Source organism: Protomyces lactucae-debilis (genome assembly GCF_002105105.1).
Source record: "Protomyces lactucae-debilis strain 12-1054 chromosome Unknown BCR37scaffold_18, whole genome shotgun sequence".
Lineage (NCBI taxonomy): Eukaryota > Fungi > Ascomycota > Taphrinomycetes > Taphrinales > Protomycetaceae > Protomyces > Protomyces lactucae-debilis.
In genome coordinates this window covers 267,127-291,950 of record NW_024468010.1, presented here as the reverse complement: position 1 = coordinate 291,950, position 24,824 = coordinate 267,127, and the positions used below count along the sequence as shown (strand labels likewise).

The window sequence follows — 24,824 nt, the reverse complement described above, 5'->3', positions numbered from 1 at the left end:
GGCAATGGTTTATATGTGTGTTTTGTTCTGCTATCTTGCAGTGTGGTATTCCTTTTGTACATTTATCGTTTTTACCAATAACCTCCACGGCAAATTCCTACTACTGCTGCTATTGTTGCTGCTGCTGCTGTTGTTGCTGCAGCTCTGCCTCCTTCTCAAGCAGCTCCAATGTCAAGGCTGCAAGCATACCCGGAATGCTCTTCCTTTCTCCAGACCAGTATTTAATAAGGTTGTCGACCATCTGCATGAACGCTTCGTTGCCCTGCACCTCCCCTGCTATTTTCATCGTGTCTTCTTCGCCGTCAAAGATGAAAGCGTGGTCATTGTGCTCAGCATACATGGAAGTCAGTCGGACGCGACCATTGGGCAGGAAGTCCAGCTTGTACCCCAACAAGGCGTAGACTGCCTCACGAAACTCGCTCGACTTTGCTTGAAAGACTTCTTTGAGACGCTTAATCATTTTTTCCTTTTGAGCAATGGCCTGTTCGAGTCTTTGTGCCGTCGTTTCTGCATTTCGAAGAGACTGGACAGGCACAGTCACCTCACCTTTGCCCTCAAGCTGCCGTCGCAATGCAGCGTTCTCTGTCTCCAGGTCCTTGAGAGTCTGTGCCTTGATAGCTTGGAATCGCGTGGTGGGATTTCCCTTGAATTCGAGTACCCTCTCGGGCCGTTGAGAAGCGGTGCTTTGTCGTAGTGCATCGAGGTCTTTGCGAAGCAATTCATCTTGCTTCCGTGTAATCTCGAGTTCTGCATTCAAGCTGCGAATCTTACGCAAATATTCGCCTCGTTCGATGTGGTTGAAATCGGTCTCATCTTCGCGCGGCCGCTTGGTCCCAAGCTTGATCTTCTCCTCCTCTTTAGTCTCTTCCTTGACTTGCAGAAGTTCGGCTCGGCAAGAATCGAGCATCGCCTCCAATTCTGTCAGACGTTTCGATTTCAACGCATCATAGTTTGGCTGATCCATGCGTTCCTCGAGGTCGTATGAAGCAAGCTGTGCACGTAAGAAAGACACTTCGCGTGCAACCATGGACCTTGCACGTTCCAACCGCAATGCGTTTCGCTTTTCGAGCGTGAGCTCAGCCTTGGCAGCCTCGTAGCCAGCTTTGTTGGTATTCAGCTCTGCTTGTAGTGAGCTGACAAGGGTATTGGTCTCTTCGAGCTGATTTTCTAGCAGGGTCAGTTGGCTTGTGAGAGTATCCGCAACCAGTTTCTGCCGCTCCAAGGCCTTGCCAACATCTGCAACAGTCTCCCCATCATGCAGAAATTGCGCGTACGTCTCCCGCTCAGTTGCAAGCGCCTCCAGGTCAACTTGAGCTTTGGCCAAGGACTCTTGTAAAGCGTCCATGTGTGCCAACTTTGTCTGAAGAGTTGTGTTTTCCTCAGCAACGATAGTTAATGAGCGGTTGACCTCTTTCAAGTGGTTGAGGTCCGCCGTCTGTTCACCACAGGTGATTTCAAGCTTCCTTACGCGCTCATTACTGTCGCGCAGCTGTTCAGTCAGGAAGGACAGCTCCTCCGACGATGGTCCTGTAGAAATCGCAGCCTTGCTGGCGAGTTCGTCCTCAAGTTCCTGGATCTTTGCGTTACGCAAAGCAAGAACATCATTTTTGCTCGTCAAGTCAGCCTTCAGCGTGTCCATAGCTCGGCGTTGATTGTTGAGGGCCGACTCGATGCGTTCAATCTCCCTAGCCTGTTCACGCGTCTCTGTCCTATGAGTCTCTTCCATATCGAGTTTCGCATCTTGCAGAACGCTGAATGACTTTCGAAGCTCACTGATGGTCGCTTCTGTAGTAGACTTAGATTCCGCAAGCTCTTCCCGAACTGAAGATAATTCTGCAGCTTGCTTTGCTTGTAAATCAAAAAGAAATCGTTTATCAGCTTCAGCTTTGTCGTTCTTTTTGCCTTCACTCAGCAGTTTTTGCTCTAGTTCATTGATGCGAGCAGCTGTGACGACCTTCTCCCGCTCTGCAGCATCTTTGAAGGCTTTGAGCTGATACTCGAGCTTGAAGACTTCCTGCTGTGGTGTCTTGCTTGGTGTTGCGATGCGTGCTGGGACGGTTGTAGCTGGTGTCGCCGGGGTGTAGTTTTCGTCCACGGACAAGAAGGGCCTCGTCTGCTTTATTCGAGCAAATGGATTGCCGGGCGAGTGCGTCACCACCATCCCTAGCCCGGGCCTCTACAAACTGCGGGCTGTAGCAGCCTCGTGTGGTCTACTGGTCGCATCCGTTCATATAGGTTCAGTCGCGCTGTAAACAATTCCCAGCTGTCACAAATGCTGGATTACATAAATCAGTATACATGTACTAGACAAATCTAAGATACAGAAGCAGACGGCACGGTCACAGAGTAACGCGCGGCAGAGAGGGTGTAGGCATGACTGACCATGACATTCTCAACGACTGATTCGTCGCTAAATGGATTGGCTCGAGACCGGGTGGCAGTGACACCGAAGCCGGAGCCTCGAGATAAGTTCGATGGTGCGGTCTTCCAGCGAAGCTCGAGTGAGCCAGGTGAGGCGAGACCATCCGTCTTGAAACGTGCAAGCAGGCTCTGTTCCTGGCCAGCCTCTAGAGTGAACTCATTCAACTTCCAAACCAGCTTGTTGGACTTTTTGACAAATGAGCCAGCTGGCTTTGCGACGCAGGAGTTTGCAACGCCGTTGATACCAAGACTGATTTCGACATCCTGTAGTGTCAGGTTGCGAGCACCAAAAGCCGGGTTTAGCCGATACGTCAGCTTGACACTTGTTTGGGCATCTTCGGGGGACCATTTCTGCGAAAGAAGGATGGGCAAGAAGCGGTTGGCTCGTGCTTGATCGGGCTGGACTTGATATTTGAACAAAGTCGTCATGGAGTTGGCTGACTGACCGGAGATCTGGTACGTGCTTTCATCTTGACTTTGCAGAATATTTGTGTTGGCAACAAGACGACTGATGGCATCCGGTGATTGCACCTTGAGCAAAACAGGACTTGGATCAAGCATTCCCTTCATTGCAAGAGCTGCTTCACCAGTGACACGCACGTCTGTGGCTCCAGAGCCTTCCACATCCAGGACCACGCTCACTGTTTCAACGACAGAAAGATGTACACCATCCTCCAAAGGTTCAGTGTGCCTCGTGACATTGCCCATGCCAGACATCCCAGATCGCCCGGAACGGATAGAATCGGTGTCTCCAGCTTGGGTCTGCAGACCGTTCCCTTGAACGGTTCGTGAAAGGGCTGATCCGGCAGAGACTGGGGCGCTGCCAAGAAACGGATCTTCACGGTGTATTGGTGATCCAAGGACATCTCGCACCACTGCTTGATCGCCTCCACCCACTTGACCATAGATGGTGTTGCGCAAATCACGTCGCCCACGAGCTTTCCGAGAGATTGTACTTTGAGCGCGCAGGTCTGAGGATACCTTGTCTAGCGCGGCGTCAGCTTCAGGACCTCCTTCCACAATGGCATCATTCGTTATGCTGACATTGCGCAGCGAAGCATCTGTCGTCTGCATAGCTGCACTTTGTGGAGATTGGACAGTGACAGCCTGCGGGGAAAGTTCAAAGTCCGTACTTGGCAAGAAGGTTTCCTGGGTCTGCAAAGCAGGCAAAGCCGGCGCTTGAGAGGCCGATGGGACCACTACTGGGTCACTAGTCGTACTTGTCGTAACAGGCCTGTCATTGGCCGTCACTGGAGCAGACTCGTAGCTCGTAGAGCCACGCTGATAGCCCTGGCCACTACTATAAGAAGAAGTAGGCTGGAGTGTCTGTCGCTTCGTAGGCGATGAGGCCCTTTTATTTCTGCCAAGAAGGGTGCCGAACTTTGACTTGAGAGAACTTGCCGCGCCGCCTGATGAGCGCATACTGCCTCCATCATCATGGCTGATGCGACGACTCGAGGATGCCATGGGTCGGACAGGTGTTGATGTAGCAGCAGCAGGGACCATAGATCCTTGTGCAAGTTTCTGGGTGACAAAGTGCATCGCCTCGTCTGCTGGGTTGATGTCCAGTATGGAGGCCATTGACGCCTCAGACGACTTGACGCGAGCTTGGCAGAGATCGATTGTATTGGATTCGAAGCGAACGAGTGCATCCTTAAAGAACGTGACGCGCGCTTCGTCCACTTGCTGCAGCTTTTCGAATCCAAATGGCGCTTCTGCGTCCCATGTGGCCCGCGCACTAGTGTGTTCCTTTTGCGCTTCTGCCATCTTGGCAGATTTGTTTTTAGACTTGCTCGACTCCGCCTTGTGTACTTGAGCTTCCGCATTCTCAAGTGTTTTGGCAATGGCAGAGAGATTGCGCTCTACTATTCCCATCTGGCTCGACTCGGAAGTGCGCTCATAGTTGATCAACGGGGTAACGAGATCCTCGCCAATCTTGGCTGCGTATCGCGAGTGCTGCGTTGCCGCGGCGTTTAGATTATCTAGGAACCTGCGCCAAGGTTGTTCCATGATGCTGTCAGGTCAGTCTGCTTCCAGGATGCTTGATGCGACGTTACCCCATATTGCTGACATCAACAGATGGCGACTTGGCGGCGACTTTGGCCAGCGCTCGGTAATAGACCTGCTCTATGTTTTGAATCTCCTTGAAGAACTCAATCAGGTCCTCATTGACGGACTTGTTGCATGTCACGCGTTCCCTGAGCACAACGGCGGCTTGCGCTGGGGAGAGTGCGGTCTAGCTATTAGCAGTGTTTCCATCTCTGAGAGGAAGCCTGCCAAAAAGGTTGATCCATAGGCTGAATCCATTGTGAGAAATCAATAGGTATACAAGCCGATGCGTTGAATAGTGGAGGGCCCCTCAGAAGATGGTCAAGATCCCGGCTGGTACGCTGCTGCTGCGTGTCGTCGTCGCTTCGGAGTTTTGGGCCGCACGTCATCCGATTCAGGAGAGCAACAACCATCAAGCTGCTGCTCAACACGGAGGCCTGGCCCTCAAATGGACAATGGACAAGCTCAATCTGCTCACTGTATCTAGCAGCCCGTGGTCAACTATTCTAAAAGACGAGAAGGCGCGGGTCTGCGTCAAAGTCTGTCACCATGATGTCCCACCGCACAGTGGCAGCAGAGAGCTTGCGATCCTGGCTTCACTGAAGAATGCCCATCCTAATATCTTACACTTGCTATCTCACGACAGAAAAGATGGTGCTATTCGTATGGAGCTTCCTCTATATGATGATACTTTGCTGCCCTTCCTCAAGGCTTCGCCTCAGTCAATCCGTTCTACAGCCCAGCTGCTTGCAGGCGTGGCTGATGGTCTTGCCTTCCTGCACGACTCTGGCATCCTTCATCGGTAAGAGAATTGACGACGTAACACTGCTTACGACAGCGACATCAACCCAAGCAACATCTTGATTCAGAATGGAGAGCGCCCGCAAGCAGTCATCTGCGACTTTGGCGTGTCATGGCAGCCTTCTCAGCCTGGTTGTGAAAGCAAAGGTCAATTGCTTTGCGAAGTGGGTACAGGGTAAGATCACTATCTATGGGAAAATATATTCATGACAGCCCCTTTCGAGCGCCAGAGCTGCTCTTTGGTATGCAAGACTACGACCAATCCATCGATCTTTGGGCCCTCGGTACTACTATCGCACAGGCCTTCCACCCAAACCAAGGGACGCTCTTCAATCCAGATCCGTCCGCGAGCGATTTGCAGCTGATTGCCTCCATCTTCAAGACCCTTGGAACGCCAAGTGTCAGTACATGGAAGGATGCAAAGCGGTGTCCAAGTTTCACGCGATTCCAATTTGTCGAATTTCCAGCCAAACCTTGGTTAGATCTTCTTCCTGATGTATCAGACACAGTCGTCGACATTGTTGCTAAGCTTGTTCAGTTCAACACCGCCGATAGAATATCTGCACGTTCGACCAGCAGGCTCTTGAGCTCAATCTAGATATCCATCTCATCGTCATCGAAAAAGTCCTCGGCTGATAGTTAGCTTGGTCAAGAGGTGAGCAGTTGCACTCACGTATGTCCGACTCTCCAACCCCGGCATCATGCTGTGGCTTACTGAATGGCTGTGGCTTGTTCTTCTCCTGGAACGCCCTGACTTGGTCCTTGTCCCACCAAGAAATACCCTCCTGGTCCTTTGCGCCGAATGGCTGAGCCATGGTGCGCAGAAACTTCTTGGCATTGACCACAGCCATATCTGTGCTGAGGTTACTGTTTGGTTCAGTGACATACTGCTGAATCCACTTTGGCAGCTTTGCTCGTTTATCTGTACGACCAAATCGCTTGTCAGCCAAAACCATGATGCCGTAGTCATCCTTGCCACGCAAAACGCGCCCCAGACACTGTGCTGCATGACGCATGGCATCAAACGTCAAAAAGTCATTCTCCCTGATCTGATAGTTGTCGCGAAGGAACTCAAGACGAGCCTTGAGGATACGTGATTCAGTGTACTGATAAGGGATGCCAAACATGAGCACGGTGCGGCCATAATGATGATCAAAATCAATACCCTCAGACACCTTGCCTCGAGCAACACACAGGAAGATGGCTCCTCGCCCATTCTCGCACGCTGTGCGGTAGGTTTCCAGCGCAAGACTGGTTTCCTGTGCATCGGGCGTCTCGACCAAGATGAGCTTGTACTTCCAAACCTCATCCAAGATGCCCATACTTTGCCACATGGCAATGATGGATTCCATGTAGAGATAACTTGGGAAGAAGGCGACCACTCCATCAGGTGTGATGCGCGAAAACTCAATCAGAATGTTGCCATAATTGCGTACAACACTCGGATCGTTTCGTACCTCGAACTTGGAGCTGATGGCGACCTGATCCCCACCTCGTGTAATGACCATTGGCAGGAAACAATTGCGCGCCAGAGTCATGGAGTACGACTCTTGGACAACGGTGTTGAAGGCCAGCATCTTTGGATACATGTCGAGTGGAGACAGCGTTCCTGAAGTGATGACGACCGAGCTAAATCGCTCAAAGACCGGCTTTATTGCAATAGAGGCATCTAAGCAGGTGAAATGAAAGACTGGATTCGGCACAGTGGCAGCCTCTGATTCGAAAGGCTCGAGAATGAGCAGGAAGCCTTTTTCGTACGTGGCAACTAGTGTAGCAAAACTCGCTACTTCTTGCAAGGACTGCACTTCCTCAATGTTTGTGAGTTCCAGTGTGCGAATGAGTGATGTGAGTCGCTCTGCACAGAACTTGAGCGGCTTGCGTTCAATAAATGTCAGGTCTTTGAGGTGCTGCAGGAAGGAGGCCGGAGTTTCCGCGATGACATGCAGTACCTTCATGCGCGTTTTGAGATACTCAATGAAGCGCTTCAAAAAAGCGACAAAGTGTTCTGCACGGCGGATGTTACCAGGCACGGCCTCTTTGAGAAGATCATCTGGCAATGCGGGGTTTGCCATGAATGCATCTTCCTCTCGTGCTGCATCCGCATCCCGTAAACCTTCGACCAGGCGCTGATACTCGTTTTGTAGCTTGTCGGCGTCAGTTTCTTTCATGCTGATGTTAGCCCACATACTGGAAGACTGGAAGACAAATTCGTACTCGGTGATCTTTTGGTCTAGGCTGTTGACACTCCGCGTTGCTTTGCGCAGAGAATCGTCCGTCAAGTCAATACTGAGCGATTCGATGCAGACATTGTCAATGTTGTGAGCCTCGTCAAACACAACGATGCAGTCCTTTGACAGCTCTTTCGAGACTCGATCAGCAATCTTAGGATCGAGCAAATAGTGATAGGAGTAGATGATGATATTGCACAAGGGCATCATTCGTCGCGCTGTAAAGTAAGGACATTGCTTGTGCGTCTCTCCATACCGGAGAATATCATCAAACGTCCAAACACCGTTGGGGATGAGATTGTGCGCTTCGAGCAAGTCGAGGTTCTCATGGTAGATGCACAAGTCGACATCCTCTCCAGCACGCTTCTTTTCCTTGACAAAACCAGCAGTCAAAGAGCGACAGCGCGCATCGACAACGTTGCCCTTCTTTTCACGCTTTACTGAAGGATGCAAGCAGAGATTCTTTCGACTGGTCAAGCCAAGGCCGCGGAACTCTTCTTCATATCCAAGCTCAACAGCGCGAAATTTCATCAGTGCTTTGAGCTCGAGCAACGCCTTTTCTATTTCAGACATTGTACGCGAGCAGTAGATGAGCTTCCGGTGCTCGGGATAGAATTGCTGGTAGGCCACAATGAGAGAGAGGAGAGACACTGTTTTGCCTGTACCTGACGGCATTTCTAGCACACAGTGTCCTCCAGCATCGAGAGTGCGCTTCAAGTCTGTCATATACTGCAGCTGCTCAGGGTAAATTCGTGGATAGGGCCACAGGATGGGCAGTCCATCGATCTCGAACTTCATATTTGCCACTTGGTTTGAGTGGTGCAGCACACAATATCAGATATTCAAGCTATACTGCCAACTTAAATAGCATAGTACGTTCAATCAGCCTATATCAAGCAGCTGGTAGACTCGCAAATGGTGCAAGTAGATTGAGTGTGGTCGTTCGTGAGATGATCGCAAAGTTTAGCGTCGTTGACAGACGTCATCTGTATTTTCTGTGTACATGTACTTCGCGACACGCCGGCAGAGATACATCTATCAAGGCTCTGGACTTATATAAACTTTGTCTACACATGGTCAGCAGTGGATCAAGTACACCGCAACGTCCCTTTGGCGGCTTCCAATTTGGAGCACAGTTGACCAGCTCCCCGACTATTGGCGCTGACCTTTCCCCGCGTGCTGCTGTCATCTTCAAGGGTCTCAACAAACGGGACTCAACGACAAGAGCAAAAGCCGCAGATGAATTGATCGAATACTTGGGTTCTGCAGATTATAACGAAGATGAGAGCGAAGCATTGATTGCAAATTGGGTATCGGTCTATCAGTCTCTCGCCCTCGATATTGACCGCCGCGTGCGCTCATCTGCGCATACTGTCACGGGCAAGCTAGTACTGAAGTACGGTAGAAAGACTGCGCGCTTCATGAAATCCGATATCTCTGGCTTGTGGATGCTGGGACAGTATGACGGTGACCGGCCTGTGGCGAGAGCGGCGACTGATGCATTCGAGGCAGCTTTTGCCTCTGCAGAGAAGCGAACAAATTTCACCAAAGTGTTTGCTTCCAGTATCTGGCACAAGGCATATGAGCTTGCCTTTGAGGAGACTGCCGACAGCTTGAGTGATGCGCGTTTTACCAAGCCAGCAGAGGCAGACGCCAAGTACGACAATACTGCAGCATCTGCCATGGCTGTCATGACCCGATTGATATCGGCGTCTGCAGTGGAAACTGATGTATTGCACACGTTGTTGGCCGACGCCTCGATTTGGACGGTCAGTCTCAAGTCTTCTGCCGTGCAAAGGTCGGCGCTCACTCTGATCAAGGCTGCTCTGGATGCGACGAAGAGGAGTGATGCAGAATCTGAAGCGTGTTCCAAGCAGATATCAAAGATGCTCCCAAAAGTAGAAGTTGGCAACAGTATCGCTGCTCTCGCTTTGCTCGAGTGCCTCAGAAGTTGTAAGTTGATCATTCCTCCGTGCTCTGCTAATCGAAGCTTCGGCACAAAGTTTATTCATGGCAGGTATCAGCAAGGGCACTCTGGCTCAGCGCCTGCCACTTTTTATCGAACGCATCACAGGTTCTGGCGTTCCAGATTCCTATTGGGCCAAGTTACAAGTGCTTCTCGAAGCAGAACACGCCTCACTAGAAGAAAATACAGCCCTCCGGCAATCTCTACGGATAGCGCTGTCAAAAGCCGCGAGTGGCGCTACGAGGATGCAAGCAGAGCAAGCTGCGCTGGCGTATGCTTTTATGATTGTCGAATTCCAGGAAGACCAAGTTGACGAAGAGATAATCTCAATCATCACACGTCTGGTAGATCAAGGTCAACTCAAGTCAGACGATGCTTGGGCGAGGCATCTGAAGAAGATAGCTGAGCCTGCGCGATGTGATGCATTCATCGCTATTACCACAAGCATTCTCAAATCTACCGCAAAACTGAGCGCGGCACAGCAGCGCTCTGTCAAGAGTTGGTTTCACGTCATTCACGCTTCCACAGAGTGGCTCGATACAACGCGCTTGGCCCAGGAATTAGCGACACCCGCTGCATCCGCTATTCAGAAATTCGATGATGCCCCTGATTCGAGATTGCTTGTTTTGACTGAGCTTTTCACTGTTTTACCTGCATTGAAACAAGGCCCTATTGCCGATGACCTTGATGAACTGCTGCGGGTGTTGAACTTAAGTGGAAGCATCAATGGCTCCCAGCTTCTGCGCGTCGCCCACTCTGACGACACAGCGTACATACAAAGTGTACAACTCACGTTGACCAAAATGGGTTCTGATCAAGACCGAAAGATTGCTTGGCTTATGCCTTTATTTGACACCAATCAGGCCGCGGTGGGACCAGTACTCGCAGAAACCTTGCAGCAGACTCGACCGTCAGTTAACGGCACCAATCTGCAGCGATTCATGGAAGCTACAAGACTACTTGTTGAGCATAAGTTTGTCGTTTCAGCTGAGTTGTGTGAAGTGGTGATGCAAGTGTGGCTCCACGCAATCAAGAGCGACCTGATGCTTGTTGCCGAGGCTATGGAGCACTTTGCTGCACACGGACTTGTGCAACCGTTGCAACTTGCTTGGTCAAGTAAAGACTTTTTGTCTTCTCTTTTCCTGCAAGAAGAGGAACATGACGGCACTTCAAAACGCATTCTGAGTTGCATATCTCAAGTCGTTGAAAAGGAACAGCTGGCACAAACCTTTAGAGACTGTTTCCTTGATGCGCATAGTACAATACCGATCAGGGCTCTTCTGCAAGCATTCTCCACGTTGTCACTGACTTGGACAGATCTGGATCTCGACAATGAACTCGAACATGCGCTGGAGGAGGCCGCTCCCTCTGCTTTCCCGGATGAGATGCTGATCTTGGGCCCTACTAGTCCTGCCCGGCAATTCACAAGAGGGTCAGACCAGACGAGTCAATTGAATCTAGTCGAGGGCTTCAATGCAGCATACCGATTAGGTCTTCTGCTTGACAAAAGCAATCAAAACCTTGATGCCACTCAGTCAGAACTTTTAGCGACCTGGACCGAAATGGTTGAAGATGGCGCCCTTCACCCACAAGCAAATCATATGTACAATGATCATGCACAGCTGACGCTTTTGCAAGATCATGATGCTCTTCGCTCACCAGACAACATATCAAATCGCATCCAAGCGTCAAGAGGATCTAGACCGATGAACTTTTACAAGGCAAACCTACTCTACAAGGAACTCTGTCGCTTGAGAGAACAGGGAATATCGACAGAAGACGCTGAAAGAGTCTACATCGAATGTTCTGAAGGTGACGACTCCTTCTTGCCAGTCTTCGCATGCTCTGTTGCCCTCAACGAAGTATTGTTCAAGTCACAAAAGGCATCGTACGCGCGCAACAAGCTTGCGAGTGATTTGACGCGCGACGCACAATCACCAGAGGCCCTACGTCAAATGTGGCTGCTATATGCGCTTCTGCCCGAACCATCTGAAGTGAGTGGCCCGCTATTGCCCCGACAGCGTGCAGTATTCTTGCTGCAAGCCTTGCTGAAAGCCAACGTGGACGACGCCCTGCATACGTATGCTCGACTAACGCTTCTCTTGCGATTTTTCGAGGAGCTCAAGACTGAATATGGTTCGTTCTGGGTGTTAGCTGTTGAGCTAGTTCAACATTCTCTGCAAAAAGCACAAGATGGAAGTGTTCCGTTACAATACGCGGCCAGCAAAGCCTACAGCTGGCTGAAAAGTAACTCCGAATCCAACGACGATCTGAGTGAGGCCTACCAGTATGCGAAGAAAGACTTGGAATTCTGTGTAGCCAAGCTCTTCGTGGCGATATTAGAAACACATCTACAAGGCCAGGCAAGTACACTTGTTACGCTGCTAGTTGCGCGGCTTGCTAGAGGTGTGTCAAATGCGGTATTGCAGTCTGAAGACGTCTCTTCCCGAATGCCGGTCGCTTTGCTCTCGCCCTTTGTGCACATACAGCTTACGGCTGCTCACATACAAGCTGCTGCCCTCGTCAGTGAACGCGACAGCATGATTTTGGCAACTACCCTGACGAAAGAATACGAACAGCTCGACGTAGGCGTGTCTCCCGCTCTTTTGTCCATTGTCCTTGACTCGCCGGTCATGGATGAGGAGGGTGTAGATGTGATCCCCGATCCCCTACCTACAAACTTACGAGGCTACCTCTTGGCATGGAAGTGTCTCTATGGCTACTTCGAAAACGTCCCACTGCGAATGAAGGTCAAACTCGTCAAGGACTTGGAGGATGCCGATGTTCTCGAACCTCTGCTTGCACTCATCTTTGTTGCTCTTGGCGTCGATACGCCGAAGCCTAAGGACATCTCCAAGATTGAGAAACTGACGCTGGACCACGGTTTTAACAACGGGCAAGGCGAATTGCAGGCATACGCAGCACATCTGTACTGCCTCTGTCTGATACATACACCGAATCTGGTGCGGTCCTGGTGGATCGCATGCAAGGATAGGGTGTTGACTGCGAATATTGAAACATTCACTGAAAAGTACTACTCGAATCTTCTGATTCAGTCAGAGCTGGCTTCAGTGCACAGTGACAATATACGAAAAGCAATCCAAGACGACAATTTGGAAGTACGCCTCAGCAATCTCGGCCGAGATGTCATTGTTGAGTACACTGTGGACGATCAGACTATGCAGATGGCCATTAAACTACCTGCCAATTTTCCACTCAGGAAGGTGACGGTGGAGGGCCTGCAAAAGATTGGAGTCAAGGATGCACAGTGGCGCGGCTGGCTGCTGTCATCACAAGCAGTCTTGACTGCTCACAACGGCACCATCTTGGACGCCATTGTCCAGTTTCAGAAGAATGTCTCGCTACACTTTGAGGGCATCGAGGACTGTTCGATTTGTTTCAGTGTGTTGGCGGTGGAGGACAGGTCTCTACCGACGAAGCGGTGTGCTACTTGCAAGCATCTCTTTCACGGCTCATGCCTGTACAAGTGGTTCAAATCTAGTGCCCAAGCTACTTGTGCACTGTGTCGGAGCTCATTTTACAGCACTGATTAGAGCAACTATATTCGCCTTTGCCATTAGCTGTCAGGCCTTCTAGCGAGCCTCGTCAAGGTCAAGCTAAGGCATCAAGCTATTGAAGAGCAGTAGCCGTAACTATGCATTTTCACGACTGCCCATAATAGACGGCCGCAGAATCTTGAGGCTCTGTGCTTGTCATAGACTATGTCATCTCTACTTCTAGGGTGCTCTTGAAAGTTGATACATGGTCTTGTCAACTTTGACAAGACAAGGCCGTCGCATACTCGCAGCCCTACCGCTATATATATTGAAGAGTCAATGAAGACATATCTGCGTCACTAAAGGTCAATGACTCATGCATATCAACTACCTTCGATGCAGCCGTCTTGCACTGTCTACATTCTTCTTGAAACTTCTTCTTGTTTCCGAGATTAATAGAATGACTGAGCAATGAGCATCATCAGATTCATCACTGGAATGATCGTCCGGACAGGCCGGTCCGAAGCAAATTGGTTCAACGGCTTTGCTGCCTAAAGCCTTTTAAGTCTCTGGAATTGAGGCCGCTCATTGGCTGTGTGTGGTATTTGATGGCCCAGTTGAGCGCGAATTGCTGAGCGCGATTTCGGTTGCCCAACTCGGAGATTGCCATCTCGGGAGTGACTGTCGTTTAGGGCTTAAACATGCGCTTTGGCAGCTGACGGCCAGTGGCATGCTTCCAAAGTGGTAGAGGCCCCAGAGGGATGTCTTGGAATGGGTGTGACTGTCACGCAAGAGTCTACATGCTGGTGGTCTTTTGTGCTGGCTCATCATCCGCTCATGTATTCCGGCCCATGCTGAAGAGTGAAGATTGAACAATGGCCGTCGATATCAGCTGATGACGACGGTTCTTTGGAATGCATCTCTTCTGTCATCAGCATAAATGAGCATGATCCAGCTTTGGGCGCCTTTGTGGTGGGCGCTGGCTGGTGGCGCATTCTTGTTGACCTTAAACTGCGGCGGGCTGGATTCAGATGGCACAGGGGAAGATAAACATAAACAAGCACAGGCAACAGCCGACACACCGCAGCAGCAGCATCACAGCACCGGGCCTTTTCCTTCTTCACCTTGCCTGCATCCCCGTCTGTCACCTTTCAATCACTATACCACGACATCAATTGTACAACCACACTCTCTCGACCAGTGTCTCCACCAGCAACAGGCCTTGTGTGACCAGGAGGACAACAAGGTACTGACAACAAACAACCACCGACAGCATCTTCCGCCATGTTTGTCACCACGTCCCCGCTGCAGGCCTATGCAGCTGCCATTCTCTTTTCCTCTACACTCATTTTGCAAGCACACGCCAATCCAGGCCATGCAGGACATGCTCTCAGGCATTCCCACCATCACCAGAAGCGACAGCAGGTGCAGCTCCAGTCACCCTCCGACCCAATCGAAGCACTCTTCAATGACACAAGCAGTCCACTCGACAAACGCGACGGTACTTGCGCCTTCCCCTATGCAGACGGCATGGTCGCCGTAACGCCAAACTTTCAGAACGCAGGATGGGCCATGAGTCCGGATCAGCCATGCACATTCGGCAAGTACTGCCCGTATGCATGCAAGCCAGGGTATGTCATGAACCAGTGGGATCCCTCAGCAACAACATACGCCTACCCGTCTTCCATGAACGGCGGCCTCTTTTGCAATGGCGATGGCAGTCTCTCAAAGCCCTTCCCTGACCGAGCCTACTGCATACCCGGCACAGGCAGCATCCGCGCCAAGAACAACATGGGCAGCATGGTCTCCTTCTGCCAAACAGTCTTGCCAGGAAACGAAGCCATGCTGATTCCAACTGCCGTCAACCCTGGCTCATCCGTCATTGTTGCCGTGCCGGATCCGTCCTACTACGCCTCCTCTGCTGCACACTACTACATCAACCCAGCTGGTGTTGGTATTGAAGGGTGCATCTGGGGTGATGTGTCCAAGGATGTTGGTAATTGGGCTCCGTACGTTGCTGGTGCCAACACGGTCGCCAACGGCGAGACTTTTGTCAAGGTTGGTCGCAACCCTATTGCCCTCGAGACTGACAAGTGGACCAACGCTGCTCCCAACATTGCTGTGGCCATTGAATGCCCCGATGGTGGCTGCAATGGTCTACCCTGTCGATGCGACTTTTCAGACGGCGCCAACTCTTGCACGGGCGGTGTCTCGGGCGCTGGTGGTGCTCAGTTTTGTGTTGTCACAGTGGCACCTGGTTACAAGGCCAATATCGTCGTGTATGATCCGTCGTTGGGTCAGAGTGCAGCACCAGCCAAGGGCAATGCCATCAAGGCCTTTGAGGCTGCTCCTCTCGTTGCGCCTACCACAGCTGCTCCACCACCCGCACCGACAACGACATCGACGACACCGCCTCCACCACCTCCTACAACGACGCAACAGCCCACCACGCCAAGCACGACCTCCACCACGTCTGTCGCACCCACCACATCATCGTCTTCTGTGGTCGTGACGGCGAGTATCTTGCCTATCTTTGTCAAGCCAAGCTCTCGCATGGCCACGTCTACACGTGCCAACTCGACCACCTCTGCTCTGTTCCCTTTGCCTACTGCCTTTTTCAACATTAGCAGTGTCGTCAAGGTCCAGCCTGTTATTGCTGTTGCTCCACAAATCACGACTTTTCTGCGTGGTGGTGCTGGGATGGATAACCTGCAAGCTTCCTCGGCACCTGTTGCGAGTGCGAGTGCGTCAGCCACTGCGAGGTCTGCTGGAAGTCTTGTACGTCCAGACTTGTTGCTTGCATCAGCGAGTCTGTTGTTGGTTGTCTTGTTGCGAGTGTAATTGGACGACCGCTATGTCTGGTTGACCTTGTACCTGACTACCCCTGTAACACTAGTGCATCCGCATCTGGAGTTTGTGCAACACATGTACTGCAACATTGGAAGCTGCCAGATTACTTGTAAATATGGGATAGCTAATTTTCGATCTGTTTAAACGTGCATCTTGCTAGTTGTCGTAAACGTTTGCATCTTGCTCGTACTAGACTACTAGTTCTCCTTGATGGCGGCAAGAAGCAGCTCTGCCGTCTTTTCAGCAGAAGCTGGGTTCTGTCCCGTAATGAGCTGACCATCACGCACGGTATGCACACCCCAAGCTTCTGTGTTCTCAAACTTGGCACCGAGCTCCTTGAGTTTCGTCTCTACCAAGAATGGAATCTCCTCCACCTTTTGTGCTTGACGCTCTTCCTCGTCTGTGAAGCAGGTGATTTTCTTACCCTGCACGAAGGGTGTGCCATCGGGGTTCTTGACATTGACAAAGACAACGGGTCCATGGCAGACTGCAGAAACGGGTTTACCGGCAGCGATGAATTTCTCCGTGAGTTCAATGAAATTGACATCCTTGTACAGGTCAAAGCAAGGACCATGACCACCGACGGTGAAGATGGCAGCGTACGCGGTATGCTGGATCTCAAAGAGTGGCGTTGTATTGTCAATCAGTTTTTTGACGTCGTCGTTTTCGAGGTAGTATTCCTTGCACGCGGCATCGTCCTTGAATCCATCGATGGAGCTTGGGTCCAAGGGTGCTTTGCCTCCTTTGGGGCTAGCAATGTCGATGGCATACCCGGCCTTTTTGAAGACGGCATAGGGGTGGCAGAATTCCGGCAAGTACCAACCGGTGGGTTTGCCGGAGAGCAGTTGGTCGTGCGAGGTCAACACGAATAGAACCTTCTTGCCGGTGACGGATGCGACTTTGTTCTTGATGGCTTCCATTGTGATGTGTGGTAGGATGGACAGTGCCGGGCACAGTCTCTTTGAGCTTTTGACCCTCGTGGGATGGCTTGGTGCAGCCTGCAGGTGACGTCGTTGATCGGTTCACAGTCACAAAATCAGCTCATCGACTCCAGTCTGGCACTCGACGATCTGCATTAAAGGCCGTCATGAGGAGTGCTGGACCTTCCACCTGTATGCTTGCCGCAAGACTCGCACCCGCCCACGCGACTTCATTGCCATACACTGAATCAGCCACATTGTATTGTGTTTCTTTTGCAAGGCGTTGTGGGAGACCTCGTATTTGACTTGCTGAACCTGTCAGAACGAGGGTGGTGAGTTGTGCACGCACATCAATGGGACATGCGCGATAGGCTTGCTGGATGAGTTGGGGGAGGGCGGTCTCGTCAAAATCGGCATACCTGCTACGTCCCTCAAAGAGGACCTCAACGCACGCAAAGCGGATCCATTGAGGGATCGTGCAGCGATGTTGGGAGGAAGGTTGTGTCCAGGCGAGTGAGGTGGGTGGCGCATGCTGTTTGTAGAGACGTTCGAGGTCGTTGTGTGCGATGATGTCTGGGAGGTCTGCAGTGATGGGCGACGCAGCCAGACACACTGCCGCACGGGCAAGAAAGTCGGCGATGTCTGCAGCTGTTGGGTCACTGCAGTCGCTGTAGGTTTGTAAGAGGTAGCGCGCGCGTTGGGCCAGCGCATCCCCTGCCAGGATGGTGGTACGCACGTACTTGTTGAGAGGACGACTGTCAAAGACCGGGACGACGGTGACTTCTCGTGCATCCAGCGATACAACAAGTGCTTGTTGCAGTCCGAGTGCCAAGCAGCTGCAGACGCTTCCACTCATGAATTGAAGCTCGCGTGCTTGCTGGTAGGTGAAGAGGACGCGGGCAATCACTTGCTTGAGCTTGATGCAGAGGAAATGCTGTTCCACGAGCATAACGCGTTTATTTTTGAGCTCGATGTAGAGGAAGCGGTTGAGTGCTTGTCTGAGTGCACGTTCAAGCATATCCTCGCAGAGACCTAAGTCTGCAGTGCTTAGAGATGGCAGTGGTATACGGCAGCGGGGTGCATGTTCGCCAGAGAAGCCGGCGAGGAGGGTGTCGTCTGTGATTTCTAGCACAACACAGGCGTCTGCTTCATGGAGATAGCTGCTGCGTTTGCTCGTGGCTGCTATGCGCTTTGACATGAAGCATCGGTGTCAGTTCTTGTCAGGTGTACTTGTAGTTCTACAATTGAAAACACGACGACAAACACACCACAGAGACACAGACTCACAGTGAGCCTGAGTGAGGTGAGATGCCGAGAATAAGAACGAACAGAGCGAAGCGCCCGCCAGCAGGGTTTGAGGATGTGGAGCCCATGCTGGAGGACTTTGCACAAAAGATGAAGGACGGTAGGTGGCAGCGCATGAGCAAATGGAGCTAACGCATTGTTGCAGTGGAGAATGCGCCGCATGAGAACAAGTCGAAGACTGGGACACTGGCTCCGATCTTCCAAATACACCATCAGCGGTCCCGGTATATCTATGACTTGTACTACAAGCGAGAGACGATTTCGAAGGAGCTGTATGAGTACCTGCTGAAGCAAGGGTACGGGGATGGGAATTTGATTGCGAAGTGGAAGAAGCCTGGGTATGAGAAGCTGTGCTGCCTGCGGTGTATCCAGACGAAGGAGACGAACTTCAACACGACGTGCATCTGCCGTGTGCCTAAGGTGAAGCTGGGTGAGGGCGAGTTGATTGAGTGCCATCAGTGTGGGTGCCGTGGGTGTGGGAGCAGCGACTGAGCTCTTGTTCTGATGATACTCTGATGCTTTCCCCTGATGACTGTCTCTCTCTTTTTCTCTCCAATGTATTCTCTCTACTGTCCTCTCCTTCCCTCTCTCTCACTGTCCTTCTCTCCCTCTCTACTCTTCTTTCCTCTCACCTCTCTTTACTCTCTTCTGTACTCTGCTCTCCCTCTGCTTCTGTTCTGTATGCTGCCCATGACGAAATTGACATGTGATTGCCGGGAATACGATGCAATAGAAGGCAGTAGACAGAGTAGAGTGGTATAGAAGGGATAGACAGTACAGAGTATAGTCTTGACTTTGATACTCCATTCTCTTCCATCCAGCTGCTATCCAGTACTCTACTCTACTCTGCTCTGTCTACTACTAATGCCTCTGTCACATGCTAATCCCATACAAGACCAACCACACCCAACTCCCTCCCTCCCCTCAACCAACACACCCAATCACCCATACACCATACGACCATGGCACAGGTCCAACAGCCTCACCAAGACCAGCAGCCTCATGCAAAGTACAACTTCGTCCACCATGTCACCTCCCTCCCCCTCGTCCACGACACGCTCGACCAGGCAAAACGCATCCCCATGGCAAAAGGCGCAGGCAAACTCGTCAGCAACGTCTCAAAGACCGCTCTCGCCTACGCTAAACCCATCGAACCCTACCTAGAGCGCGCAGACCACTACGCAGACCAACAGCTCAGCAACCTCGAGCAGAAATACCCACTCGTCAAGGCACCCACCCAAGAAATCAGGGACAAGACAAGTGGCGCCGCAAAGACAACCGTCGATACCTACGTCGGTGCAGTCACAGACAAGTTCTCAGGCGTCAATGGACACCACCTCAAGCAGCAAGCCAAGGAAGGCAAAGACGCAGCCATTCCTGCCCTCAATGCGCGCGTCGATGCAGTGTGCAAGCCAGTCCTCGATCTCGTCGAAGACCTCCTCGATACCTACCTCCCAAAACAAAAGCGCCAGGCAAAAGAAGCAGCCGAGAAGACTGAGGGAAAAGTAAGCGAGGCACAAGAACAAGCCAAATCCACCGTGCTTCGCGTGTATGACTTGTCCACCAGCTTGATGGACCGATCCCTCAACAAGGCAAAACAGACTGCCCATGCTGCTGGACACACCGTCCACACAGCCGCTGACTATGCACGCTGGAGTGTGCAACACCCAACGCAAGTCCCAGGCGCTGCCTACGAGACTGCTAGTGCGCGTGTCCATGACTTGCGTGAACGTGTGGATGGAACCTTGGATGTCACGCGATCGCGCGTCCACCACGTCTCGGAACTCGTTCAGCAAGCCAAGCAAGAGACGGTGCGTGTGTACCAAGACACACAGAAGCATGCACCTGAAGGACAACCGAAACGACTCGTCTGGACCACCATCAGTACTTCGCTCACCCTCATGAATGAAGCCATCTCCTATGCTGCACAAGTCATCAAGGAACAAGCAGACGAAGCACGCAAACAGAGTGATGTCCTGGACAAAGCTGCAAAGAAGACAGAACACGCTGCAGACAAGGCAGGAGAGCATGTGGACACGGCAAAGGACAAGGCAAAGGAGGTCGGCGAGCAGGCACACGAACAGGTCGGCAAGCCAGCAAAGAAGCAAGGACACAAGGCCAAGGAGCACGCTGAGGAGCAAGTCAGTCAGTCTGCTGATCAAGTCAAGCATGCTGCCGACCAAGCCAAGCAGTGATTGCTTGTTGACCCTCTTTTTCATCTCTCTTCACGCAGTTTTAGCAGTACAGACGTCGCGATTACACCGTATAGATATAGAACCTTACTACAATTGTTTAAACCTATCTTGCGTTTATGTCTATGCGAGGCACCTATCTATCTTGCGTCTATGTCTTTGCGGGTTGGTCAATCGCTCGCAACACATCCCTCAGCCCTTGACCTCCGAGGTGCCCAGCATTCAACAACTTGCCGTGCGCATGATCATGATAATACCGTACCTTGACACCCTCTGCTTGCTCCAAGTACCCTCGAATCGCACGCGCATCAATAATCTCATCCCGACCACCGAGGTACACCACCAAGTCATTCATCATGCCTCCTGCCCGTCCAGTACTCCGCAACTCCTCCGGCAAGAGTAGATTGTCATACCAAAAAAAGGCACGGTGCAAGGTATAACTAATACCGAGCTCCTTCCCAACAAAGTAAGACATGATGAGCTGCATGGCATTGCGTGGTCGTCGATAAAGAAAATTATAGCAGACGTCTGATTCCCAAAGTCGAAAACAGATGGGATCCACCATGACGTGTGCTTTTGCCTGTTGAGCAAGGCACGGACTCTGCTTCAATAACCAAGCATGTGGAATCGATCCAAATGAATGACTCAATACGGTCCATCCGCCCTTCCCATTGATGCTATGCACATCGGCCATTTCCTCAAATAAACGTACAGTCGCTTGACTCGACGGTGGACGCAGCCAGTGTCGGTGTGTGGGCAACATACTAATCTGTCCCTGAGCAAGTAGGAACAATTCACGACCAGGAAATCGTCGTTCCAAGGCAAGAATGAAGCGCAGGTACTGCGCAACGCCCATGCCGAGTCCATGCAGAAATAACAGCGGCGTTTGTGTGGAATCCTTGCTGCCTGGTCGATGAAAGTACTCGAAACGGTAGTCTTGCACAGGTCGCTTGATGAGCGTGAAACCAAGCCTGCTGAGCTTGTATCGAGCATGCAGGTTGAGCATACCAACCACCAAGTAAAACAGCAACGGCCGTGGTACAAAGGGTATCGGATCCAGCGTCAATCGAATGCTCTTCACTTTTTTGCTGTATCCAGGGGTCAATGGACATCGTGCACGCTCTTCAAGGTACACCAACAAAGATTCCACCACCTGCTTTTGTTCTTCACTCAACTGACGAGCATGCTTGTTGAAGGCCGACCACGCTAGCCAATCTGCAACGTTTCCCCGAGGAATCCGCTCAAAGGGCCGCTTAAAGAACCATCCGGTGAACTTCCGTCTAAAACGCGCCGCTTCCTCGTCTGCATCGTCTTCCTCACAGCCGGACGACAGACCCCCATCTTCTTCCATGCGAAAGGACATGACTTTCATGATTGTCTCACAGAGCTGCTGACTGTGCTGCTGCTCCTCTGGACTTGCTAGAACGCGCCGGCTACGCAGCCATGCACACCATAAAATCAAAAATGTGAAGGTCTCGCACGCAGCGTAAAAGCCAAGCAATGCATGCGCCCACCACGGTAAATGGCGATGCGACCAGCGTTTCGCAGCACTGATGCAGATGTAGAATACATAGAGCACTGCTAGCGGTGTGATACTGATGATTGGGAGGACAAGGCAAAGGGCGAGCCAATAGTCTACACCGTCAGCGAGTTGAGCGAGAAAATTGTCTTGGTTGTGGCACCTTTTTGGACTTTTCGAGGATTGCCATGGTATAGAGATCTTAATGCAAACATTTCCGTCTATTGTCTTACAACATACAAGCTGTGCATCAGCTGCTCTGTCGCCGAATGCTCATAGTCCTGAACATGTCGTCGGCCGCGGGACGGTTGCTGCAGCTGTCAGACTCGAAATTTGAAATTTGCATTTTGGCCGACACATTCAGAGTTTCAACTCCCATGGACGTCATGGTCTGTGTACTGCTGCTGACCTGTCTAGCTTGCTCTGACTCCCATGACTTATAGCTCAACGCAAACTATGCTACATGGTCGGCAATCATCGCTTCTCTGCTCATGATGAACTGCAGCTGCATTGATGATCGCGGCATACGCTTGAGTTGCCCTCATGTACACGTCTACATCTGTCCGGCGCATGCACGGGCTGTCCTCTATCAGATGAAAGGTCAAAGCTCGGCACTTACTACTCTAGTATCAATCAACAAAATACGGTGCGGATGGGTCTCCATTGCTGCAGTAACAACTGTGCTCCAACGGCGCTGTACCTGATCAATGAGTATAAACCTACGGTGATGCTCAAGCTACACGAACACGATGTCCATGATATCAATATCGCAAGGACCGATGACCTGCAGCTTATGCTTCCAAGATTGTCTCAAACCCAGCAAAATCGGCAAGACGAGCCGATGCGGCCCCTCATCGTGGTTGGCACAATTTTAAGAGTCAAACACTCAAAATGGTCGTCAGGATGGTTGCCCACCACGCTTGCGCGGTGAATGTTCCGCCAACAACAAGCAGCCTTGATTGCAATGAGGAGATTTCCTGCACACGAGCTGTGCACGCACCATGCACTGGCAGCACAGCAGATGCCACGGCTGAGGCGCATACTGAGTTTGCTGCGAACGCACGGTCAGTGCCAACTAGTATTGGTCGTAACGCTCGCTCAGACTTGGCAAAATCTGCTACCCGAATCTCGTTTCATACTTCAGCAGCTTATCGTCCTTGTAAGTTGTAAGTTGTAAGGGTCAGGCTAAGGTTGTCAGGTGGTGCTGCCCAACAGTGCCCGTGCCCCAGCTTGACCCTTCACGCTGGACGAAACCTTATTCTGCTCGCCAAAGGTCTCACCCTTCCCGTCCTGCACATATCCGTTGCCACTATCGCTGATCAATTGCTCGTTGGCACTGTGTGCCGGCACGACGTCTATACCGTAGCTCACAAGCAGGCTGATGGCTTTCGTGCTACCCACAGCTTTTCAACAGAATCATCTCCTCAATGGGATAGTCGCCAAGCCTTTCACCCGTTTGACGCCAAGCTCCTCACGGAGTCCTCACCAAGCAACAAGACCTAGTCGTAGATTCAGTTGCAGAGCGGGGAACAGCTCACTCAGAGCCAAGACTGTAGCCTGGCACGGGCGTGTCGCTTGTAACATTGCGGATGTTGCGCTAAACGACATCCGTGAGCTTTGTGGCCATGGCATAGGCGAACGGTTCACAGACTCTCACGCGAGCGCTACCTGTAACAGTGTATCGATGCGTTGCCGTGAGCTCTGCGGCAAAATATTGAGTGATCACAGTCAGGTACCGACCTGCGACCATAAATGTCGCTTCGGATGTGTACGACCATTCAAGCTGTCCAAGCAAAGCCCCGCCTCATCTCCTTTCAGTCACATGTGTAGTTGACGGAACGCGCGTCTACCGCGCGTCTACAGGGCGCGGCAGCGTGTGCACAGAGAAGTGCCCAGTGGTAACAGTCCTTTTGGCGCCTGGGATTTTGCGCCACCCTTAAAATCTACTCAAAGCTTGAGCCTACTGTCCACAAAGCACTGAACATAGCACAGCTACTCCGGGCCACGAAGGTCATTGCTCAATGGGAGTCGGCAAGCTCGTACCGTGCGTGAACACACATGTACGCGTCGCAATTTGAATACAATCGCACTCTGAGTGGGGCTTTGGCTTTGTGTATGGAATCTCTGGGAGCTAGCTTGCGAAAGTACAAGAAGAGCTTGGATCGCACTTGTACATGTTGTCAATCATCAGATACTTCAGTATGCAATTCTCATTCGCACTCATCGCCACGCTTGCCAGCATCATCTCTGCCAACCCTCTCGAAAGGCGCGACACTGATCCTAACGGCTCTTACCCTGTGTGTACCACTACCAGCACGGCCAAGAGGGGTCCTTTCTACCTCAAGTGTGGACCTACTGGTGGCTACGTTCAGCAGGTTGAAGATGGTCAGGCCTTCTGCGGTCCCGACAACGGCCTTGGTCCTACGTGCGAGTCGGACGCCAAGCCTTTCTTCTACTTGACCTGCAACGGTCTCCTCCGCGACAGCAATGGCCGCATCTTTGAGGTTGCCAATGGTCAGCTGCAGGCCAACTACGGTGGTGGTAGCTACTTCACCTTTGGTCTCTGCCAGGCACCGAGCGCACAAATGAACCAGCTCACGGTCAACGGCATCAACACCATCTACATTTGCAAGGCCAACCCTCAGGGCACCAGCTACCGCATCTACACTGGCTCTCAGGTCCCAGCGAGCAACAACGCCAACTGCAATGCCATCAACTTGATCGCAGAGTTCCTTCAGTAGGCCCAGCCCCTGACGTTGACGATACCCATCTGAATCGGGTCCTTTGTCTTCCAAGGGTCTTTCACCACGCTGCCCTTTCAGCATTTACTCATGTCATGCTCTTTGTAGTCTGTGGCCACTGGCCATGCCTTGTTCTACTTTCTAGTCCTCTATATCTTAATCCTACTATTCATTCTTCGGCAGCCATGTTGAGACGAGACCGCAGATTGGGATCACAGAGAAATGGTGGCAGACAGGCAGCTCATGGCAAGTAAAAGTCGGCCGGCAGGCAGGCAAACAGACAGTGGTAGCTCCAAATACAAGACTAGATTGAAATGCACATCTCGATTTACTAC

General features: G+C 51.5%; 13 protein-coding genes across 13 annotated transcripts; 7 read left to right on the top strand and 6 right to left on the bottom strand.

Annotated features, from left to right (window-relative positions):
- Positions 1 to 32: 32 nt before the first annotated feature.
- On the bottom strand, positions 33 to 2,272 carry BCR37DRAFT_117588 (spindle assembly checkpoint component Mad1). Its single transcript, XM_040865970.1, has one exon. It carries the CDS (start codon positions 2,159 to 2,161, stop codon positions 110 to 112), a length of 2,052 nt encoding a protein of 683 aa, XP_040723352.1. The 5' UTR covers positions 2,162 to 2,272; the 3' UTR covers positions 33 to 109.
- BCR37DRAFT_382511 (Muniscin C-terminal mu homology domain-containing protein) lies at positions 2,132 to 3,721 on the bottom strand. The gene has a single exon (XM_040869887.1). It carries the CDS (start codon positions 3,493 to 3,495, stop codon positions 2,314 to 2,316), a length of 1,182 nt encoding a protein of 393 aa, XP_040723351.1. The 5' UTR covers positions 3,496 to 3,721; the 3' UTR covers positions 2,132 to 2,313.
- Positions 3,722 to 4,876: 1,155 nt separating this feature from the next.
- BCR37DRAFT_400370 (kinase-like domain-containing protein) lies at positions 4,877 to 5,753 on the top strand (the record flags this gene model as incomplete). Its single annotated transcript, XM_040871800.1, has 4 exons — positions 4,877 to 5,272; positions 5,309 to 5,446; positions 5,485 to 5,671; positions 5,739 to 5,753. The coding sequence occupies exons 1-4, from the start codon at positions 4,926 to 4,928 to the stop codon at positions 5,751 to 5,753; spliced, it is 687 nt and encodes a 228-aa protein (XP_040723350.1). The 5' UTR covers positions 4,877 to 4,925.
- A 10-nt stretch (positions 5,754 to 5,763) lies between these two features.
- BCR37DRAFT_382506 (DNA repair helicase RAD3) lies at positions 5,764 to 8,009 on the bottom strand. Its single transcript, XM_040869886.1, has 3 exons — positions 7,486 to 8,009; positions 5,945 to 7,440; positions 5,764 to 5,903 (listed from the first exon to the last, which is right to left on the bottom strand). The coding sequence occupies exons 1-3, from the start codon at positions 7,707 to 7,709 to the stop codon at positions 5,866 to 5,868; spliced, it is 1,758 nt and encodes a 585-aa protein (XP_040723349.1). The 5' UTR covers positions 7,710 to 8,009; the 3' UTR covers positions 5,764 to 5,865.
- Positions 8,010 to 8,572: 563 nt separating this feature from the next.
- Positions 8,573 to 13,019, top strand: BCR37DRAFT_388958 (uncharacterized protein; the record flags this gene model as incomplete). The annotated part of the gene is made up of 2 exons (XM_040870680.1): positions 8,573 to 9,452; positions 9,490 to 13,019. The coding sequence occupies 2 exons, from the start codon at positions 8,573 to 8,575 to the stop codon at positions 13,017 to 13,019; spliced, it is 4,410 nt and encodes a 1,469-aa protein (XP_040723348.1).
- Positions 13,020 to 14,246: 1,227 nt separating this feature from the next.
- Positions 14,247 to 15,245, top strand: BCR37DRAFT_350519 (uncharacterized protein; the record flags this gene model as incomplete). Its single annotated transcript, XM_040868010.1, has 1 exon — positions 14,247 to 15,245. A coding segment is annotated over one exon (999 nt), but the record flags the coding sequence as incomplete, so codon positions are not given.
- Positions 15,246 to 16,009: 764 nt separating this feature from the next.
- Positions 16,010 to 16,732, bottom strand: BCR37DRAFT_350576 (ThiJ/PfpI domain-containing protein; the record flags this gene model as incomplete). Its single annotated transcript, XM_040868016.1, has 1 exon — positions 16,010 to 16,732. One exon carries the CDS (start codon positions 16,730 to 16,732, stop codon positions 16,010 to 16,012), a length of 723 nt encoding a protein of 240 aa, XP_040723346.1.
- Positions 16,733 to 16,768: 36 nt separating this feature from the next.
- On the bottom strand, positions 16,769 to 18,415 carry BCR37DRAFT_117051 (actin-domain-containing protein). Its single transcript, XM_040865965.1, has one exon. It carries the CDS (start codon positions 17,928 to 17,930, stop codon positions 16,854 to 16,856), a length of 1,077 nt encoding a protein of 358 aa, XP_040723345.1. The 5' UTR covers positions 17,931 to 18,415; the 3' UTR covers positions 16,769 to 16,853.
- BCR37DRAFT_405515 (cell cycle control protein cwf14) lies at positions 18,041 to 18,873 on the top strand (the record flags this gene model as incomplete). The annotated part of the gene is made up of 2 exons (XM_040872089.1): positions 18,041 to 18,137; positions 18,183 to 18,873. 2 exons carry the CDS (start codon positions 18,041 to 18,043, stop codon positions 18,527 to 18,529), a joined length of 444 nt encoding a protein of 147 aa, XP_040723344.1. The 3' UTR covers positions 18,530 to 18,873.
- On the top strand, positions 18,874 to 20,306 carry BCR37DRAFT_116943 (uncharacterized protein). Its single transcript, XM_040865963.1, has one exon. It carries the CDS (start codon positions 19,000 to 19,002, stop codon positions 20,230 to 20,232), a length of 1,233 nt encoding a protein of 410 aa, XP_040723343.1. The 5' UTR covers positions 18,874 to 18,999; the 3' UTR covers positions 20,233 to 20,306.
- A 74-nt stretch (positions 20,307 to 20,380) lies between these two features.
- Positions 20,381 to 21,580, bottom strand: BCR37DRAFT_350456 (uncharacterized protein; the record flags this gene model as incomplete). Its single annotated transcript, XM_040868006.1, has 1 exon — positions 20,381 to 21,580. The coding sequence occupies one exon, from the start codon at positions 21,578 to 21,580 to the stop codon at positions 20,381 to 20,383; it is 1,200 nt and encodes a 399-aa protein (XP_040723342.1).
- Positions 21,581 to 22,546: 966 nt separating this feature from the next.
- BCR37DRAFT_117066 (uncharacterized protein) lies at positions 22,547 to 23,605 on the top strand. The gene is made up of 2 exons (XM_040865966.1): positions 22,547 to 22,907; positions 22,947 to 23,605. The coding sequence occupies exons 1-2, from the start codon at positions 22,640 to 22,642 to the stop codon at positions 23,249 to 23,251; spliced, it is 573 nt and encodes a 190-aa protein (XP_040723341.1). The 5' UTR covers positions 22,547 to 22,639; the 3' UTR covers positions 23,252 to 23,605.
- Positions 23,606 to 23,949: 344 nt separating this feature from the next.
- BCR37DRAFT_394726 (uncharacterized protein) lies at positions 23,950 to 24,489 on the top strand (the record flags this gene model as incomplete). Its single annotated transcript, XM_040871516.1, has 1 exon — positions 23,950 to 24,489. The coding sequence occupies one exon, from the start codon at positions 23,950 to 23,952 to the stop codon at positions 24,487 to 24,489; it is 540 nt and encodes a 179-aa protein (XP_040723340.1).
- Between the last annotated feature and the right edge of the window lie 335 nt (positions 24,490 to 24,824).

Bases quoted from the DNA above. Each gene is read 5' to 3' on its own strand.
- BCR37DRAFT_117588 (XM_040865970.1), bottom strand. From the start codon at position 2,161: ATGGTGGTGACGCACTCGCCCGGCAATCCATTTGCTCGAATAAAGCAG.
- BCR37DRAFT_117051 (XM_040865965.1), bottom strand. From the start codon at position 17,930: ATGTCAAAGCGCATAGCAGCCACGAGCAAACGCAGCAGCTATCTCCAT.
- BCR37DRAFT_117066 (XM_040865966.1), top strand. From the start codon at position 22,640: ATGGTCGTCAGGATGGTTGCCCACCACGCTTGCGCGGTGAATGTTCCG. The intron at 22,908-22,946 runs GTAAGTTGTAAG...TAAGGTTGTCAG, and splicing joins TTCAGCAGCTTATCGTCCTT to GTGGTGCTGCCCAACAGTGC.
- BCR37DRAFT_116943 (XM_040865963.1), top strand. From the start codon at position 19,000: ATGGCACAGGTCCAACAGCCTCACCAAGACCAGCAGCCTCATGCAAAG.
- BCR37DRAFT_382506 (XM_040869886.1), bottom strand. From the start codon at position 7,709: ATGATGCCCTTGTGCAATATCATCATCTACTCCTATCACTATTTGCTC. The intron at 7,441-7,485 runs GTACGAATTTGT...GGCTAACATCAG, and splicing joins CTAGACCAAAAGATCACCGA to CATGAAAGAAACTGACGCCG. The intron at 5,904-5,944 runs GTGAGTGCAACT...GCTAACTATCAG, and splicing joins GGTTGGAGAGTCGGACATAC to CCGAGGACTTTTTCGATGAC.
- BCR37DRAFT_382511 (XM_040869887.1), bottom strand. From the start codon at position 3,495: ATGCAGACGACAGATGCTTCGCTGCGCAATGTCAGCATAACGAATGAT.